At 39.9% G+C, this 21,453-nt stretch overlaps 1 protein-coding gene across 1 annotated transcript in view; it reads left to right on the top strand.

The window, feature by feature from the left end:
- Positions 1-529: 529 nt before the first annotated feature.
- Positions 530-21,453, top strand: part of tmeff1a (transmembrane protein with EGF-like and two follistatin-like domains 1a) — a 92,103-nt gene continuing 71,179 nt past the window's right edge. Inside the window, exon 1 of the mRNA XM_011486222.4 lies at positions 530-2,321. Within this exon, the coding sequence (XP_011484524.1) occupies positions 2,171-2,321 (151 nt within the window). The 5' untranslated portion in view covers positions 530-2,170. The remainder of the gene's footprint in view (positions 2,322-21,453) is intronic.

Raw genomic sequence — 21,453 nt, 5'->3', positions numbered from 1 at the left:
CAGGAAAGTATAGAGGGAAAGAGAGAACGGATCTGAGCCATGTAAATATTAGACCAGTCAACACAGAAGACCTAATGAGTCCTGCTGGGTTCCTCTGTGCACACAGCTCCAGTGTCAACCCAACGATGCAGTTGTAAAACTTATCAATCAACGAACTCACTATTCTAAAAACCATTGAAAAGCTTCAGCAGGGACAAACAAACGACTGAAAGGCTTTTAAAGCAACGAGTAACACAGGAAAGGAGGCAAAGAAAAACATCACAGAAAGTCTGACCCATTGATGTTCAGTTACAATAGAGGGTCCATGAAAAATAACAGTTTGAATTTTAATGAACTTTTAGAAAGGGAGTTTGGAAAAAAAGTGGTCAAAAACTTCATCCATGAAAGCAGAAACAGAGAGGAAAATGAAATACAAAACAATTTAAAAATTCTAACTCACAGGGACAAATGTGTCTACCTTTTTCTCTCTTTCAAAAAATGTTTTAAAAGTTTAATGTTTTGTTACTATTTTATTTTTGCTAACTTTTTTTTTTTTTTTAATTGCTGCCACCAAAAATGAACAAATACATTTTTTGGGGTCAAATTTACCTTAAAAGCCAAGAAGAAAATGGATTATTCAGGCCTAAGCAAACATTATAAAACATAATCTCTAATCATTTGTAATAAAATGAACAATTGCATGACTTAAGCTTCTCATTTATTAAGTGCAAAAAATGATCTAAAATTAGAGTTAGATGGAGATGTGGGATTCTTTCCTCCACTCTAGAGTCCAGAGGCAGCGTCCTCTACACCCCTGCATCCACACTTTTCAGCTCTGTGTGATGGATGGTTGAATGCAGCTCCATGGGAAACCATTTCATAAAGCTCTCTGTTGCTGAACTGACCTGAAGGCCTCATAAAGATTGGAGGTCTGCAGAAAGTTGGTGACCTCTGTACTCTATGATTCCCAGCAGAGCCAGTCTGTCAGATGCTGCTGTCTCTCCCAATCTCTTCCATTGCTAAATCCCCACTGACAGCTGTCTGTGGAATATTTAGTTGCACTGACGAGACTGGAATCCCCAAATTTGCTTGTTTTAAAACATTACAAAGAGAATGGAGAAGTTAGATGCTTGTTTCCCGATATTAAAAGACTTCTCTGAGCATTATTAGTCCTCTTCATCTATTGAATGTCTGCCTTTATTCTTGTTTACATTTTAAACATATTGCATTTTATGTTGCTATACTCTATTGGGTGTTTTCTTTTTACTTATATCTATTACTTGTATTTTTTGTGCATTTGTTTCTATATGTTGGTGAAAAGTAGAGGACAAAGTAGAAATGTCATCATTGCACTGACAACTTTGCTTCCCTGTTGCATAAATGAACACTTTGAATCTTGAATTATTTTACCCTCAAAATATTTTCCAGAGATCAGCGTCATTTAGAAATGAATCGTTTTTCAAAGACACAATTTCAAAGGTCAATAATCAGTTTTAGACCACACTGAAAAACACGTCTATTGGTGACAAAGAAAGGCTTAACGTTACAGTTTAAACTTTAACCCCCAGCCATTAAAACACAACGGTGTGTGCGCAGTGAGTGTGAACTGTGGTCTGAACTTTGCTTTTAGTCTTCTTCACTCCCTCATTTCTAACTGCGTTACACAGGTTTGGTCTGAAAGGTGCGAGCGCGCGCGCTTCAGGGGCGTGGAGAGGAGCATCCTCTCACGTGACCAGCCCTCCGCGCTCGCGCTCTCCTCTCCGGTCCGGATCTCTTTTGTTGTGTCGCCACCGCCGCCGCTGTTTGACGCGTCCGGAACCGGTCCACCTGCGCGTGGATCTATCAGCCGCCTGCGGGGTTTTTCCTTAATCTGAACGCGGAGACGCGCAGCTGAGCGGGAAGGGGAGGCGCGGAGGGTGAGGATGCTGCCGCTGCTTGCAGCCCGGACGAACCGGAGCGGCTGCGAGGCTTCCTGAACGCGGAATCCTGAGAAGAGCTGCCTGCGCGTCCGTCCACGTCCACGCAGAGTCGCGCAGAGCTTTCCTCTCTCTTCACCTCGGCCTGTGAGCCCCCCCCCCCCCCCCCCCCCTTCTCTCTGCCGGACAGGGCGGGAGCAGCCGGACTGTCCTCTTCCACGCTTATTCACCTGAGCTGAGAGATATTTCCCTGCCCGCGTGGACGTGGGATCATCATGCCGTTGGGACCGGGGAGGTGTCGGCCCGGAGGGGGGGTCCGGTACTTGGCGTGCGCCTTTCTGCTGGCTCTGTTGCTGCGCGTGCCGGAGGCGCGTGCGTCGTATTCCCACAGCGGGGAGTGCAGAGGAAAAGGGAAGGAGTGCACAGGTAAGAGCGCGTGCACGCGGATTTATAGACGCTTGTGTCGCATGTTGATTCAGGCTTATGAGCAGAAATGAGCCTCGTGGGACGGCTGTCGTGTCTCTGCTGCCGGGATAACCAACAAGGGTTCACCTGCTGTCCTGCACGCGCGTGCATAGCCAGGTTGCGTGGAAATGAGCCTCGCAGCTGCAGCTCCCTGCAGGAGTTCAATGTTGCAGATGCGGGAGGAGGCGCGGACCCCCACGGAGGCTCCCGGAGGCTTCACGATCCTCAGCAGAGACTTTGAGGGATCAAGTGATTAAAGGGATGAATAGCAGATTCATCATCATTACGGGTTTTCAGCAAATAAGCGCCCTGAAGCCAAACAAAGCCAGCTTTCACGTCTGTTTGTTTAGTCAGCAGAATCATTAAAGAGGCATCTCAGTGTTCTGAGCATCACAGACCAGCTCGGTTCTGTTTGCTTGGTTCTGTCAGTTCAGACCAGAAAAAGTCGTGGAGGGCAGTCACAGGAACCAGAAAATTCCTTCATTGTTTGTCTGCTGTGAAAACATCATGAATGCAGACTGGAGCTTCTCTAAAGTGACGGATCAGAGTCACCAAAGTCAGACTGCTGAACCCAGCTGTCAGAAACGACAGGAGCAGAAATGTCCTGCAAGCAAAGAACAGAAATGTTCAAATCATTTCTGCTGTTTGCTTATTTTTCCCTGTTCTTATATTGTTTGAAAAACAAGAAGACCTCTGGGATAAAAGCAGGGATGTAGGTCTTTGAGTCCTCCAGACTGAGCATGTGCGAACTCTAGGAACGTCCAGCTGTTTCTTTCTCCTTTTGACATGTCTTATCTTATTTGATCTTTCCCTTCTTGTGTTTAAAGTATCAACACAAAACAATTAGATTGTTTTAATCTTATTTTTAAGGTTGCAGAATTTAATTCGATTTGATGCAATTTGACTAAATATGTTTGTTTGAAACTGATTGTGATTGGTTAAATACATCCAGGATTCCTCTTTACTGACTAAAATTGGAAAAAAAAAGGCAGAACAGTTGCTTTTTTATTTACATTTTTAACATTTAAAACTAACAGAAATGCATTTTTCCCTTTAAAACATATAGAAATTGTTTTTAAGAGAACATCAGTTCATGGACTTGATAAATGTGCTTTCACAGTGAAGATCAATTTGATTTTGTTTATAGATTTTTATTTGAACCCAGCCCTCCTCATCTGACTTTCAGCCCTTTCCTCTGGTTGACAGTTCAGCAGATCTGTCTCCATTAACTAACAACAAAGTTAGATGCAGCAACCGTGTGCAAAGAGAAGCTGTTCCTGAGAACACGTCAGGCTCTTTGATCTTCATCCGTGTTTGTCGATCCGTGTGAATGAGCTGATCAGACCAATTCTGTGATTTTTAGATTCTGCACCAGTCAGGGTTTGGGAATACTTGACAAGAAATAGAAGGAGTTTTTTAGATGGATGCTAAACACAAATATGAAGAACTGAATCAGTCCTTTAAGGGCCAGAGAACACAATAAAATGTATGATTTATTTTAGTGCTGTAATATAAACAAGTCTGAACTTTGCTGAAAATGTAAATAGATTTAGTTCAGAACAGACCCAACTGTGACCTAAAATACTCATCACTGGAGATTCGGTTCTGTTGGAAACCAAAGAAGTTTCTCTTGATTCTGTCTGAAAACAGGAGATGAGTTTACATGAGGTTAAACAAATGAATAACCTGAATCGAGAAGAAACGAAGAGCTTTACGGGTGACGAAGGGCCAAAAACTCAGCGTCAGAACGCTCAGTTCAAACAGGATCACTTCATTATTTATCACAGGAGAAAAACCCGTGTTAACTTTTACGCTTCGCCGTGGTTACGAGGATGAGGAGGGGGAGAAGGGAATTCAGAAAGAGCCATAAAGAGTTTACCCGCTCATTTGGATCCGTTCTGAATGTCGGAAGACATTACCAGAACAAATTGATTGTCAAGTCACATTATTCTCAATTTACAGGAGGAAATGTGAGGCATGCTGAAGCCTTCAGCTCCAACTGTATTAATGATAATAACGCTCTTTAATTGTTTCACACTTTTCCAGCCGTGACTCTTCCGACAGTTGATTTAAACAGAGAAGTCAAACGCTGAGGAGGCGTAGAAGCAGTGCAGCCTGACTTTTTATTTTTTATTTTTTTCAGCTGTCATGACTCTGCAGCTCAGGTTTTTCCCGGCTGAAGAAGACTTACTGAAGATCAGGTCACATGAGGCTTTCAGTTGCTGTTTGATCAGTTTGGGGTGTGAAAACTGTTCTGATAGGAAAGTCTATTAAAAAAAAAAGACAGTTTTCCTCCATTTGAGCAAAAATCCAACCTTTCCCATCAGACTTTGATGATGCAAGGAAGTCCTCAGTCTTTTGCGCTGTCCAAGGTGCTGAAGAATGAAAGTTGAAAGCTGTTTGAAAAACTGATCACCTTGATGTCTGTAATGTCTGTTCTATAAAAAATTGAAATTGAAAGTGAAATTTCAGGCCCAGTTTATTTTATTTAAGCTTTTTAGATTTGCTCTTTAGACTGAAACCAGCTTGTGAATATCATTGGGTTCGCTGCCCCTGCTGCGTTGCTGTTCTCTTTACAATCTGACTGCTTTTTGTTGTTATCATATGACTCTTTGAGCATCTTTATCTTTTATGAAACAATTCTTTTTCAGAAATGTTTAAATATTCGAATCTCTCCTTTGCATTTCTAAAATGAGTTATTAAAAACAGACTCAGCTTAGTTTTCTTAGTTTCTCCTCCGCTAGCGGTCAAATATCCTGACAGATTTAAGTCAGTGTGTTTGCAGGAAGGTTGCATATTCATGAGTTCACCACAGTCTTCCTCTGTTAATATATAGAGATAAAAGAACCTTTCCCCTCACTCTGCAGGGTCTGGAAAGACCTGCTCTCTCTGCAGACCAGAGTGTGTGGGTGTGTGTGTGTGTGTGTGGGGGGGGGTCTCTGACGGATCTGACACGACTAAGGGGTTCAGGGTGAAGAGTGTTACAGTGAGGGGTCATCTCATCCTTTGCCTGAAACTGTTCCAAGCCAATAACCAGTGAAGGAATCTTAAACCTGGAGCTTCATCTGCTCTTTGTTTGGGTCTGGGGAGTTGTTTTCTAAAGGTGATGGATGTTTTTTTTACTTTTTGTTGAGACCAATAAAAAGAAGAAGAACGATGCAGTGTTCCACACCAGGAGAAGCAAAACCAGGATAAATGATCTGCAGGTCAGATTTTCAGGCTAAACACATTGTGGTTGGAAAAAAAAAATTTTTCTGGTTGGTTGAACAGAATATGTTCATATTTCATAACAAAGGATTTGGGACAGCCACTTTTCTGCCCCTCCTTCCCCACACCTTTGGAGCAGCTCACATCTGTGAGATCTCCTGGATCTGAACGACATAAACCTGCTTATCCTCCTTCAGGTAAAGAACAAACACGGCTCATCAGGTTTCAGCCACTGAGCCACAGAACTCTGGAAGAAACCAAATCTGAGGCCCTTTCAGAGCTTCAGTCTGACATCCATGTCCAAAACAGTCTGACAACCTGACATTCAAAACAGGGACAGAGGGTTAGCCCCCACACCCAGAGAACAGGAAAGGCATAGTAACAAGAATATTTTTTATGTTTCATTTATTTATTTATCTTTGTAAGTAACCTTATTGTGTTATTCAGAAAAATATTTTTTTTTTGTAAAAGTTGGATTCCATATAGTCTAGATGAGAAATGAGATCAAGTCTAGAATTAAAGGGGAAACTTAAAAACAAAAGTCTCACTTTAACCCCTAATCAGAACATCTGAAAAAAACCACATAAATTATTGTTTTTATTTATTTATTAATAAGGCTGAAGCCGTCAGTGTCTGCTCGGCTGCAGAGAGCGGCACGCCTGCGTGACGTAAACAGGCCTTTTAACTTGGCCTGTTTATTTACTCTATTTCTGTTTGAGACAAAGATAAACTCATGTTTCTCACCTATATATTTCCAAGCTCCATCACAAACTCCCTCCATTCTTTTGGCTTCACACCTGGCATAGGAACAGAGGATGTTGTTGGGACCAGAACGTTTCTATGTGGGCCCTCAGGCTGAACACATTTTCAAGTTTTTGAAGTTAAGCAATTTTTCTTCCTGTTTGAATGTTTGTTTAGGAAGCTTCCCTTTGCCCCAGTCCTTTGTCAATGAATGAATTGTAGTCAGTTTAAATAAAGTTGTAGGCCAGGTTCAGCTACAGAGATGACCCACACACACTGACACACACACATCACACTCTGCAGAAAATAAACTCCTCTAAACACCACTGTCTACGCTTTAACACATTTTTTTATGCTGAAATAACTATAATCAAAAACAGAGTTTCCTATAGGTACATCTTTCATAAATCTACTTTAATCTAAAACGTTTGAACTGGTCTCTGAAAACAATCATAGAGTAATATGAACAAACACAGAACGTGCATAAAAATAAAGTTAATAAGTAAATAATGTATACGAATAAATGTTTGAAAAAGGCTGACAGGCTGTTTTATAAAAAAAAGTTTTTTGTTGTTGTTCTTTTCACTTATTAACCTTATGCTGCATTCACTGTTCCTCTGAAATGATGACATTTGTCCATAAGCGAATATCGTTTCACATAGAGGGTCAGCCGTTTTAGCCTTAAGTTTTCATGGAAGCTGCTGTGGAGGATCAGAAACAGTTTTTGAGGACGTCGAACAGCGCGGACTCCCCCCCCCCCCCCCCCCCCCCCCCATGGTCTTTGGACAGAAGTCATTTTCAGATGGAAACAGCTGTTATCGACCTTCTGTCACGATCCGTCTGCGACAAAAGCAGTAAGAACAGAGGAGATGGAAGAGCGGCTCGCTCTGAACGAGCTGCGGAAGAGAAAGAGAGGTTTGTTTCCTGAGACCACATGTGTGGATCTGAAGCTGACGGGGAGGATGTGGGTTTACTGTTAATCATCCTAAACCGCTCTGAGTTTAACGGCCTCATCTGGAAGGTTCTGCTTTAGGTTAAGTGGTGATTTATGAGGATGAAGAAAAACAATGAGGCGTCAGAACAAAATCCGTGAGGATCTTTGTAATTCGCATCAGGAAGTCCAAGAAGATTCATTTCAAAACTCTTTCAAATGTAGGTGTTTTAGTCTTTTCAGCATCTTACGAAACTTTTCCAGCATCTTTCCCTTTCTTACAGTATTCTGTTTTCTTTGGTGATTTTGTGGAAGTTGTTTCATGAAAAAGCTTTCAATTACACGGAAATTGCAAAATAGAGAAATTATACTTCTCATAAAAACACTTGTGTAGACGCTTACAGTCACTAATGAAGCTGAAAAATGTTTAGGCATTAAAGAAAAAGCTGAGATACATGTGGAAACTATAAAGTACGTTTTGAACTAGCTAAGTAAGTTAAACAGCCCAACATAAAGAAGAATATTGCAAAAATGAGTAATTCCAGAAAATAAATTAAAAAGAAAATTTCTAATCTAATAGTCCGATGTTCTCCACTTTCAGTCCTGATTCTACTAAATATTACATAAAATGAAGTTAATCTTAACCAAAGTTGCCAATAAACAAAAGAGTTTGTGGTCAAAACACAAACTGGGAACATCTGGTGGCCAACAAAATGTTTGACAGGAAATTTTGTGGAAATGTAATAAGTGGATTGAATCTGTAACTTTTTTCTTTAGCATATAAAACTACTTTGAAGGGCTTTGATTGTAATTTGTGTCCAGATGTTGCATAAAAGTATTCAGCTGCAGCGCAGCTCAGACTGTCCAGAAATGAATTTTAGAAAAAAGGTTTCTTTCAAGGATCGAGAAAATCCAGAATTTGAAGGATCCTTAATAGATGACAGCCTTTTTTCCCCCAAAAACTTCTGCGCCACAAAGCAGTGGATGCAATTTGTTTTTCACAAGCAGAATGACTTTGTAAAAAATAGATTTGTAAAACAGCTGAAAGCTGCTTTGTTTAAAGCTCAGATGTTGTTACTATGAGCAAACAGCTCAATTCTAGATCCATGGGAGATAAAGTTAGTCTTTAAATGGGTATTCTGATTCTGTCCTCAGATTTCTACATACAATACAAGCAAACATTTGTTTTTCTTTAAGAAATATTTTGTAAGTATTTAAGTCAAGTGAATGAAGTGAATAGAAAGTAGACATCTTGTCTTCTCAATGGTTTCTTTCTGGGAGGAGTGGGGCAGTTTCTTGGCTCCAGCTTTAGTTGAGTTTCACGTCTTCATGCAGGCGAGCTGCATCTTAGCTGACTCAGGTTTTGTTCCAGGCTGGTCCTTTTGGGGGGGGGGGGGGGGGGGGGGGGATGACTTGCCAAGATAAATGAAATGATACAGTACAATTTGGCCTTGTGCGAGGCTGTTAAACCCTCCCCTCTTGGGAGATGCTCTACAGTCGTCTGCCTTGCCTGACGGAGCACGCTCAGTGGCTCACACGTGTTTGCCAACGCGGCCAATCGTTAGCGGGGAGCGTAACAGGCCTGATTAAATTTTCAGCAGCCGCTCTGACATTAACTGGGCTCCGGATGAATATTGATGTTCTGTCCATGTTGTTTATGGTTTACAATGTTAGCGTTTAGCCCGAGCTTTCATCCGAAGCACCTGAAGGTGAAAACGGCACCTGTTCCACAGGTCTGCCCGTGCAGCTGATGCTGATGAGGCGATGGCGGGGGCAGGAGCTTCTGACACCCCCTCAAGTTTTAAATCTCATTTGTGTGACCTGGGGTCCAGGTTTTTTTTGCTCATTTTGGTTTCTTTGGTTTAAACGTTTTTATTGTTCACATGCCGTTGGTATATGTTGATGGGACATTTGGCATTTTTGGATTTTTTTGAGACAAAATTAATTTGAATGTTTAAGTTTGTGTTTTTGAAGTTGTGCGATTCTCTAGCTTTGATTTTTATAATCCTCTTTGTCCTTTGATGGATTTGTGTTGCATCAGTTTGAGTGGCATTTTGTCGTCTCTTACACGTCGTGGTCTTTCAATTGTTTTCCTTTGTGTTTTTTTTATCAGTTTACTTTCTAATGTTTTGTTTTTTCCGAATCTTTGTGACAGATTTGTATTTTTTACTATCTTTGTGTCCCCCTGAGGTTGTGTTTGTGTCTCTTCAAGTGGATTGTGTTTCTGTTTGATTTTTGTCTTTTTAAATTCGTGTTTGATGTCTCTGAGTTTGTTTTTCTTTTAAATTTGGTGATTTCATACATTTAATTTGTGTTTTTCTGAAGCTTTTTAATTTTCTTTTTTTCCTCACTTTTTCTTTTTAGTTCTTTTGTTTAAAAAACTGTTTGTTTGCTGCAGCAGTGAAACATCATTTAGTTTGAACATTTTTTGTAGTGGTGTGAAGTTTTGTAATTTCTTTGCGCCTCCGGTTCTTCAGGAAAATACTTCAATTTTCTTGATTACTAAATCACAAAGATGCCATTGACTTTATTAAAATTGAAAAGATCTTATTAACACGTTTGGTATCTCAGCACTAAAAATATTTGGTTTGTTTTTTGAGGTCAAGACAGCTTAAAAAATGTTTTTGATTAAAAGTTTGAATCTTTTTTCATTTCAATTTTTTAATATTCATCCTACCTGAAAAAGGTAGAACATTTTTTTTCAGTTATCTGTTGTAAAATCTGCTGAAAAATCAGGGTTTTTTCTGAACAGATTTGTTTTTAGAATGACTTTATCACCTCCAAAGTTTGACATGTTGAGCTTTTCCTCAGTTTTTTTTAATGCAGATTCTGATGGTTATAAGTAAGATTCCTAAGTAAACTTTCATATTATTCTCTAATCTCATCAGCATTCGTTCTGTTCCCAAACTGTGAAAGGTCAAAGTTCTAGGTCTGAGATTCATATAAATGAAATCACACTCATCATTAAAAGTAAAAAGCAAAGTAATTTAAAAGTTTTATGAAACTTTTTCTGGCGTTTGTGGCTCATTAGTTCTGCTTGGAAGCTTTCATTTCGTGCCTCAGTTCAGCTCGGAGATGCTTTTCCTTTTCCTTGTTTGTTTCCAAACCTTCTTGTGGGTTCTTTATGTCAGACTGAACTTCAGAAAACAGAAGACCAAATGCTTTTATCCAAGTGAAAACTCTGCTCTCAGAGTTGGAGAGATGGGATGAGTTTCATCGCCACTGATCTCTTCCTCCTGCTGACTTTAGGGCAAACCAATTATCTGTGGCGTCCCCAGCCTGACGGAGGCTTTTAATTGTCTTTCATGAGGCAATAAATGGTGTTTGTCAAACGGCGGGCCGCAACTCTAAATCTGCTCTAGAGTTTAATTAAGCCCAGAGGATAAAACGTGCCGTAAAGGTGCTCTTCGTCTGTCAGGACAGAGATGCAGATGTAAAACTGTCTGCAGCAGGTCATCGTGGATCCCAAATGATCCGATTCAGTTGATCTTTTTTATCTAGGAGCACGCTACTCTGCATTTAGAGGAGCATTTAGATTTTTAATTATTTTGTTGTTGTGTTTCAGCTGCAGCATGTTAGAGCAGAAGTGTTAGCTCTCATGTTCAATAAAACATTCATTGCGCTGCTGGAGCCTATCATGGCCACTTGCGGGCAAAGGCCGGGGACATCATGAACAGGTCACCAGTCTGTCACAAATCACACACCCATGCACTCTCACATTCACAGCTACGGACAATTTAGAGTAACCATCTAACCTATGAAGCATGTTTTTGGACGGTGGACGGAGGAAGCTGGAGTCCCTGGAAAAAAAAACACGCATGCACAGGGAGCAAACTGCACACAGAAAGGTCCCCCATTGGTGTTGTGTTTCAAAACGCTAACCACTGCTCCAATGTGCATCCTTCTTTTTCTGTTATTCCTTTATTGTTGCTTTCATGTGAGAGAGAGGCACAGAAGCAAAATGAATGGAAGATAAACTTGATACTCCAAATTTCACTTTTTGTTCTATCTTAAGGTCCCACTCCGCTCATCTTTTGATCTATTTTCAAAGCAGCCAAAATGTCGTTGTGTCCTTGGGCAAGACACTTCACCCTCCTTGCCTCCAGTGTGGCTCCACTGGTGTGTGAATGCGCATGAATGATCCCGGTGATGGTCAGAGGGGCCTTAGGCGCGAAATGGCAGCCACGCCTCTGTCAGTCTGCCCCAGGGCAGCTGTGGCTACAACCGTAGCTTACCATCACCAAGTATGAATGAGGAGTGAATGAATAATGGACATAATGTAAGCGCTTTGAGTGACTTGAAAAGCGCAAATAAATCCAATCCATTATTATTAAGTCTGCCTCTGAGTTGTGGGTACGACAATTAGCATGAAGTAAGCCTGCCCTCATTTCCTATCATCCCTTTGTTTACAGTCGCCCGCTTACAGCCCCTCACAACCCCAACCTAATATTAACCAGTGCAACAAATATGCTGAGCAACAATGAAGCTATCCAGCCGTACAGTTTTGAGCCAGATGCCAGTTTGGACGAGGAAAACAAGACGTACATGGATCTATTTGGATCAGAGCAGGGAGCTTCTGGTCTGTTGATTGCAGTTTGTACGTAACTACAAGCTTTTTCAAAAGGCATTTTTTCATCTGCTCCTGATTTACATCGATTTGGCTAAAGAAATACTTAGAAATTCAGTTTTATACTTGCTACAAGAACATGTTAAAAACACCCAAAACATGATTTTTATTGGAGCAGGTCTTTGAAAGTCATTAATGCTGTAGTAAATTGTGATATTTTACTCTAAAATTTGTTGCTAAAAGCCTCAGCTGAAGCAGCGAGGTCATACAAATATTGTGACAGCTCTGTAGGACACGTTTTTCAGCCACATTATTGAAAGTCATCCATTTAGAGTCTCCAGAGGAGATTTGAAGCATTTATTAGAAAAGAAACACATTTCCTGGTTCCATCATCGCTGCTTCAGTTTGTAGTCAAATTGAATTGAAGTAAATAATATTGGAGAGAAAAAGGTGGATGTGAGCAACAATAAAATAGCCGTTTAAAATTGATGGGAAAAACAGATTTTCAGTAGTCAGCTTAAACACTGACGCATACACATGAGCCTCGTGTCAGTCTGTACAGTCTGTGCGATTTCTCATTTAGTCCTGTCAATGCGACAGTTATTTATAAAAAATAGCGTCATGATTGACTTCAGGAAATCCACACGGGCTGAACAGGGTCTTTTTGTTTTAACCCATGTGCTATCCTAGGCACTTTAACGTTGAGAGTTGGGTCATCTAGACCCACTAGACAGTGCTCTGAACCTTTTTTCTTCAATGATTTGTGATCTTCACTGGTGTCCATGGATTACATGAAATCTTTCCACCTTTATCCACTTTTGTCATGGTAGGGAGAACACGTCAATGGAAGGGTGGGGTCATCTAAGATAGCACTAGGGTTAATGTCTGTCACAGCGGCAACCATGGATGCTTCGTTGTGTCATAGTTCATTGTGAGTCTGAACTGTGTTTGAATTACAGCAGTAAATGACTGCTGAATTTAGTCCCATGGATTTAAAATCCAGTCAATTGACAAATTTCTAATGAGAAAATAACTTTTGAGTAAAATTTTAAAATGAAGTAATTTAGATTAAAATAGAATAAAACACATTATTCTAAAATAGTAGTAATCAACAAAAACAAGTCTCTTTTGTCTTTGCAGATATGAGGGTGTAATCAGACTGAACACATTTGGTTCACTTTAGGCAAGGCTAGATTATTTGTATAGCACAATTCATACACAAAGCAATTCAAAGTGCTTAAAGCTAACCAGAGTTAGTTCTGGAACAAATCTTCAGTCTTTAGCTCTCAAACAGAAAAAAGGGTCCAACTGTTTATGTGTTCGAAAGTTTACTTGAACACAGATGAAAATCTAAATTGCATTTTATTGTAGCTCAAATGATTCTATTAGAATAGAATAGAAGAATAGAATGCCTTTATTGTCACTGTGCACATGTACAATTTGCATCATACATATACAATGATATGAAAAAAAAGCCGCTCACTATTCAGTGCTAACATGCATAAGAAAATAATTTCACAGAAATAATAATATAATTTCACAAAAATGAAGAATACAATATACCAAGTACCAAAAAATGTACAAAGGTGCAAAATGTGCAATAGAAAATAGAAAATTTCCACAGAGAGGTAGTAGTTAAAACAAAACAAAAAACAGTTATGCCCATGACGGCAGAGATACATTGCACTTACTATATTGCACATTGATGTGAATACATTGCACATAATGAGATGGTGTTGACATTGAGTTAAATCCAAATTTCAAACTATTTAAAACTTGTTTATGTAGAATTTGGTTTTTAAAAGTGAGAGTAATTGTAGTTGATGGATTCATGCCAGCATGGTTCAAGAGTAGCTGCAGCCTCCAACGGCCAGAACCAGAATTCCCCTCATATCACTCCATAAAACATTATTTTAACCGGAGACCCCAAAAACCCTACAACATATTTCCCCCCAGTTTAAGCTTAATGTTTTTTTTTTTACAAATCTGAATCGTTTTGGGTTAGGGTTAATTGTATAATTTCCTTTTCCAGCTGATGGAATCAGATGCTATCTTGTTTGCAGTCAGGTCCCCCTCGCATGGTTGTATTTTAGAGTCAGAATATTTGGATTCCTCCTCCAGAAACCAAAAAAATAAAATCTTTTAAAATCTTCAATTTAGATCAGAACCTGAGGCAGTCTTGAAGTAATGTGACTGAACTCTTTTGTTTCCTGGCATCACTGGGGTTTGTCAGCTGTGAAATGGAGGCGTCCTGAGAAAAAAAGTCTGACTGTGTTTTTTGTGAGACACTTGTAAAGACCAAAAGCCTGAGAGGCTGCATGGATGCAGGTGTGTCTACAGTCAGATGGTCCTACTGTCTTCACCTCAGAGTGGATGTTCCTCACCTGCAGCCTGAGATTAAGCCCTGCCTCCGCCTGTACATTTAATGCAGCCTGACTGCAGCCTTGGAAGTGATCTGTCTCTTTGATCTCTCTTGAAATCATTTTTTTATCAGATGACTTTCGCTGCAGGAACACTCCCAGGTGTGGGTTAGGGGTCAAACACCTCCTTTCCTTTTTTTATGATGTTCCATGATGTTTTCTTTCCTGTGCTTCCTCTTCGTACTCATCGCTTTATTGACTGAGTAGCAGTTTACCTGTTTAAAGGTAAAAGGCATTCTCCATGAAAAGGATTGAAGAAGCCTTTAGCTGCTTCTCAACTTTTATGATGTATTACATGTGCAAATTAAGATTTGAATGGAATCAGTGGAGAAAACCTGCCTGCTGGACTCTTTGACACAGTGTGGGAATCAGATCTCAAAGGTTTTGAACCATCTCAGCATCCATAGCCACGTTTAAGCTTCACACCACCTCGGCAATATTTGTTCAAGCGACCACTTCCAATGAAAAGTCTACGTAAATGTGTGAGGCCTTTAATTAATTGAAATCCTTATTTCTGAAAGGGTATTACAAGTTTATGTTGACACTTGGAACTTGTTTCTAGTGTTTCTCTGGCCGTAGCTCGCCAGATCAACGTGGTTACGCTTCAAACTATCAACTTTAACATAAATACAACTAGGTGGAGTGGAACTTGCATTAAAAAATGTGTTATCGTACAAATGAAAAATTGCTACAGGAGTACAAGAACTATATTCAAAAAAAAATCCATCCACGGATTTTTTCCAGATAAACGTCGTTTTACATGAGGCTTTTGAGCTGGTTCCGTCATCCTTGAAGGGATGTTGAAGTCATTTAGCAGATCACTTCATGGGTGGCAAAAGAAGGAACTCAAAGATCAGAACATCTCATCTTTTCCAGAACTGAACAAATTGTCTGCTTTTATTTTGAAAGAGGGCTGGAATGTCATGTCTTATTGTGTTTGATGCTAGCAGGATTCTCTCTAATCTTTAGTTGGGAACAAAGACAATTTCAGTCACTGGTTTGACACAGGAACCTCCTGAGGGACTGTCAGTCACTTCAGCCTCTTTTTCCACCAGATGTGTTCTAGTTTGGTGACTCAGTCCTTCGTTTCTCCAGATCCGGCTCCTGGGTCTCTTAACTAATTCTTGCAGGCACTGACACCTTGTTGGGCCGGAGGAAGGAAGCGCTGATTCTGTAAACAGATGAAAATTGGAGGGATCTGCTTAAAGGATGCTTCGAAATACAGAATCAAAATGTTCAAACCATCGAAAAAAATTAATGTTCCACAGAAACAATCGAAGTTTGAGGAGAAGAAGGTGTGTTTTAGGAATGTGGTCATTACCTTGAATTTTTTAATTAGTTTGAATTTTTAGAGTTCTTTACACTAATAAAAAATGTGAATGAACAGACATAATCTGATGTTTGTCCTCCTGTGGAAGTCACGACATGTTTGGAATGATGTAAGCAGGAAGTTTTTTAAGCACTAAGCACAATTTAGTTCAGTTTAATTCCCCAACGACAGTCTTTAACGATGGATTGTTGCAGCACCAACTTAGCTCTGAGTGTATGGAGTTAAGCAATAGAACCTTATGGAAGTGGCTAAGAAAACAGCCAGAACCAGTGGAATTCATTTGACTGAATAAAGAATCTATGTCCAAACACACGCTTATCGGATGTTCAGACTCATGTTTACTGGTTTCTGCTTAGCTTGCAAAAAGAAAAAGGATGATGTCATTAGTTAAAAGAAGAACATTTCTGCAATAGTTTTCATTAATTGCTGAACAAATTACCAGAGAAACCAGCCGAGTCAGCAGATACAGTCAAATCACCTTGAGGGTTTTAAATCTAACTCCTTCACCTGTCTAACGGGTAAAAAAGACTCCAATAGACTCGGCTGTTCTTTGAAGACCCCACATGGTTGCAGACTCGCATTGTGAGTCAGATCTGAAGAACAGTTTAGCTTCCTTCCTGGAAGTGATTTCCGTGACGTTGTGTTCATTTGTGTGGTGTGTGTTATGGTCCTGCAGATCGGAGGAGGGTGGCAGTTTCATGAAGTGCAAAGGGCTTCATTTGTCAGCTTCAGAGCAGCTGCGCCGGCAGTCTGCTGCCCGATTAAAGACATAAAACTCCCCGAAAGGTTCATCTCCTCAAAGCTTTGCTTTGGTTTCAGTTTACAGCTTTACAGTCTGCAGCAAAAACACGACAATTGTTTCTTTCAGTACAAACAAAAACCATGAGAGAGGAGGAGGAGGATGAAACAAGTAGAGCTCCAGTTAAGGTTAAAACAAGAGTGTGGAAAACATGATTTGACCTTTAGGTCCTTCTCTCCCCGCAGAGGGTTTTCAGCAGTTTCTTATCCACTCTGGAGTTAATTAAACCTTTTGTCACATCATCCTCTTGTTTGAGTTCTTCAAATGATCTACTTACGGCTTTAAGTTCAGTAAACATACTGTACATTTATATAGAACAAAATCATTTGAAAGCAAAAACGGGGCTGGACTTGTCAACATTGTCCTTTTTTGATCTAATTAGTTCCAAAAGGCAACGTCACGTCATTTGCTTTCATCGGTCATCCTCTTTGGAAATAGGAAGTGGGATTTGCAGAATTCATTTGGAAAACTAAATACCATATTTAGAAAAACGATGAAAAAGATGGTCTGAGCTGGCATCTGGCATCTACCTAAACCGTATGGCTAGATAGCTCCAATATTGCTCGCCATTTTTTTGCAGCTGTAATGGGGTGTGTGGTGCTATAACCTAGCTGGAGAGAGTGTAAACAGATGGATGATGGGAAGTTGGGGTGGGTTTACTCTGCGCCAACAGTCTCACCCACAACTCAGGTGAATTTCTAATGAACTCCTGCTGTTCTGCAGAAACTATGTCCGATAGAAAACGACAGGTATTTTGCTTTTGGCTAAAAATGCCATAATTGTAATTAAAGGTCCACTAAAAAATAGATCAAAAAATGACCCGAGTGGGACTTTAACCGTAATAAATGTAAAAACAGCAGTTTTAAATCGATGCCTTTTTAGACGATTAAGTATTTTTAGCTTCATTTTTGGTTGAGATGTTCATAATATTTTCAGAAAGTGGTCAAATCTGCTAAGAGCTGTTCTTAGATGTGTGAAGGACTGTGTTCACAAAAATCTATGACCTACGCTTTTGGAGAAATGAGCCATGTGGGAGGGTGTTGTTTTTTTCCATATCAACCATGGGGAGGATGCAACCTTGAACGGCTAGCTAGCCAAAAGCACATTGCTGTTGTTCGGAAAAAAATAAATACTAAACTTGAATGGAAAAATCACTCAGTTTTACAGGTTTACACCCAGGGCTTTAGATGTTCTTTAATTAGTTGACTTCATGCTCCAGAGGCACATGGAGGATGGAAGTTCAGCAAGGAAACAAGAGGTGGGGTTTAGGATGTTTTACCATCCCGAGGTCTGATGAGCTGCTGTGTTTACTCAAATCCTGCAGGAGTTTTCCAGCTCTAAATGTATTTGTAAAGAAAAATAAACACAAAAAAGTCTGCATTTTCTTTCACATTTTGCTCTTAGTCTGCTTTTTCTGACAGCAGCTTCAAACTCGGTAGACAATAAAAACAGCTCCTGCATTATTAAAGAGAGATTTGACTTTTGAACACCCTGAATCCTGAAAAAAAAAAAAATCCAATCTGGGTGTCTAATACTCCAAAGGGCGTGCAGGAAAAAGATGATTTTAGAGATAAATTCACAAAATATTTTTGCGAAGTTACTTATATCATTCATTGTTACATAAGAACCTGCATGGTAATTATTTTGTAACCATAGATATAATTTATTAAAATTCATTCATCTACACCCACTTTTCTATTTTACATTTGTTCGAATACATAAAAAAATAACATTGAATAACAAAACAGGTGATCCAAAGCCTCAAAACAAAAACAAAAAAGTCTTAATTGAAAAGAGGCCATAAAGCCTTACATTGCAAAATAATAATAATTAAAAAAACAGTTTTTTTAATTATGAGAATTAGCTTTCTGGAAAAATCCTGCATTCTGTAATACTAATAAATTATAGATAATCCTACATTATTCAGCAATAGAACATTCACCTCCAGTAAATTTATATGAAATTTTACAGATTCTTAAAGCACCGTTGTCTTCTGGGATTGTATCTTGAACTGATGAAGAGTTAAATAATAGACAACAGTTTCACAGCAGCCATGTTGACACCTCCTCCCTATTTAAAGCAGGGGATGTGGGAAACATGGTGGCAGGAGAAGATGCCTCGCCGCCCTCACACATTCACACTGTGGCGTCAGCATCCGAGCAGCTCGTCCTTTTTGTTTTTCAGCCTCGCTGTCTGAGAGAAGCATGACCACACATCCAGATAGCCACATTGTGCCCGTTAGCCACGCCGCCTTCACTGCCGCTCAGAACATTTCCTTTATTCTGCAAAGCCTTTCCTCTCAAATCAAGCTGTGAAAAGGGTTTTCTGTCGCCGGAAGACAAAGAGTCGAGCTTTAATGTGGGTCTGAAAAAGGACCGGCGCTGAAAGAGCTTTTCTGAAAGAAGACATCAACCATGTGGGAAGGAAATCTAAAAAAAATATATAAAACAGTTCCTCCATGGAAGAATAAACTATTTTCCCAATCAATGATGGTGTGAACACAGTCTTTATTAGAGTTAAAGTTTCTTCCTTTTTCTTTAAATGAAAAGACATTCAATTATTGCATTTAAATGAAAGTCACTTTGTGTTCTTCAAGGGTTTTAATTTTTAATTACTAGTAATTTTATTGGATTTACTTTTATTCATTCTATGCTAAAACCCAATTCTCTTGACCTAAATAGTTTGTGAACCATTCACAGCTTTACAAACTCAACATGACTCATCCTGATGTTTGGTTTCGATTAGCTCAAGTTTATAGCACAAGTGATCCAAATATGGCGAAAAAAACATAAATGAATTCTTTCACAAGAGTTACCATCTCAGAAAATCATTTCAAATAAAGATTTGCAAAATTAAAATATATTATATATTTCCCATTTTTTGTGACTTCAAAGTTTTATTCAGAGTCAGAGATTATCTGTAGAAATGTTAGTTTTGTATTTGAACATCCATCCATCCATTTTCCAAATTCCTTTCAGTGTCACAGGGATGCTGTAGCCTATCCCAGCTGTTGTTTTGTCTTGGAAAAAAAACTGAAATTATACATTTTACCCACGATAACAACTCATTAAAGAAAATATAGTTTGTATGTTTAAATGTTTCTGTACTTCAAAGTGCTTCAAGGCCCACTCCAATTAAACTTTGCTTTTGGTGTTTTTAACACGTTCTTTTGACATTTTTCTCATGATGAATGTAGGGCAAATATTACATTTCTGAGAATTTCTTTATTAAAATTTTTGTGAATCAGGAACATACACAAAAATGCAGTTGGAAAAAGTGTGTAGGTGTGACAAATGTGCTACAATCAGCAAGTCACAAGCTCCGCTCCATTCTGATGCATCCACTGGTAGGCCACTGGATCCATGAATGTCTTTGTTTGCCTCGTCTGAGCTGGCATCTGGCTCAATACTGTTGGGCTGGATAGCTCCAATATTGCTCGCCATTTTTGTTGCAGCGGGAGAGAGTGTAAACAGATGGATGATGGCTAAAGGGCAGGATTACTCCGCACCAACGGTCTCGCTGTGATGAATTTCTAATGAACTACTGTTGCTGTGCAGAAACTATGTCCTCGAAAACAATAGTTTTTTTTCAGGCTAAAAACAGCATAATCATAATTTAAAAACCACTGGGAACACTTCTACATTAGATAAGAAGATTATTGCAGTAAGTCTTTAAAAATAAATTCTATTTGGTTCTCTTCACTGCAGGTCAGGTCTGGTTAAGATCTTGTAAATTGCCAGGTTTAAACTAGGCTGTAGCCTTTGTCTGGTTGGGTTGAGACTTTGCGATCTTATTAGGTTTAGGGTTTATAATCTGTCTAGTTAGGTTAAAGCGCTGTTAAAGGTTTGGCTGGGTTTAGGGTTTGCTAAGTTGTTTGGTTAGGTTTAGGCAACCCTCTCTCAGCTCCTCTTGGTATGTTCCTTATATCTGAAGGACTTGTTTGAAGCTGCACAGAATCCTGCAGACACAACAAAACTGTTTTTAACAGATCTGCTCTGCACCTCCAGTTACTTTTTTCCTGCTTTCTTCTTAGTTGTGTTTCATTGTGATAGATGAAATGTGACATGAGCCCTGTTACCCTGCAGCTGTAAGCACATTCACATCTTATGAGAACAGATCTGTAGCACTTTTTTTCACAGATACTTTTACATTCTTCGTGCTCATCTTCTGGTTTGGTGCAGACTCATCACCTTCATGTCTTTGACTGCAAAGCAGCTACTGTATGATGGATTCGCTGGGACGCCATATCCCACAAAGCTTTGCACATGCATTTCTTCATCCTTCAGGAACTGATTGGCGCAGTATTTCTTCAGCAGCAGCATTCATAATTCAGGGCTCCGTTCTGAATTCTGCAGTCGTTGTACATCATCCCGCCTGTGTTTGTTGGTATGCATGTGTGCAGCCATCCAACCTTCTCTCTTTTTGCTCAGCTTTTGTGTCTGTGAGCCTCAGGAGCTCGAATTCTCTGCAGGCTCTGTTGTGGAGCCATTAGCCGCCTCGGTGCTCGGCTCGGTCTCTGCTGCCATTGATTGTGGATGCACGGAGAGCCGCCGGATCGGGCCGGCTTCTCTTTAACCCAGAGACGCATCTGAAGGCTCCATTTGCTTCAGAGTCGGGCCTTGCAGAATGGAGGGGGTGGGGATGTATTTCACAAAACACACATAGCTCAGGATCTCTGTGTGCAACAATTAAAATGCATCAAGTGCAAATCACCTGCTGGTTTACTGTGTGAGCTCATGGACCGAGTCTAGAGTCCTCTGCTGTGCCTGGAATTGGAATGGGACCTGATTAGTCTCGCATCAGCGACTCTTTGGGGAAAAGCATTCAGTGTGGTGATGGGGAGGAGGTGGGGGCCAGAGCTGGAGGCTGAAAAAGTAGCTCACTTGTAAATCTGTCAGCGCCCCGGCTCACAGTTTAGGACCCGGGTGATTATCATGATCAGGTTTGATGAGACTCCAGAGCTGCTTTTGTGAAGAACCAACAACCTCAAAAGCTGATCGAATTTTTGAAGAAAGTTCTAGATCAAAAGGGAGACTTGTGTGGACAGATGGGCCAAAAGGTTCTGACCAAGAACAGATTGGGCTTTAAGGTGTTAGAT

This window comes from Oryzias latipes, chromosome 17 (assembly GCF_053564925.1).
Source record: "Oryzias latipes strain Hd-rR chromosome 17, Olatipes_Hd-rR_3.1".
NCBI classification, from domain to species: Eukaryota; Metazoa; Chordata; class Actinopteri; order Beloniformes; family Adrianichthyidae; genus Oryzias; species Oryzias latipes.
Note: the sequence above shows the minus strand (reverse complement) of the source record. Positions and strands in the feature narration are given on the sequence as shown.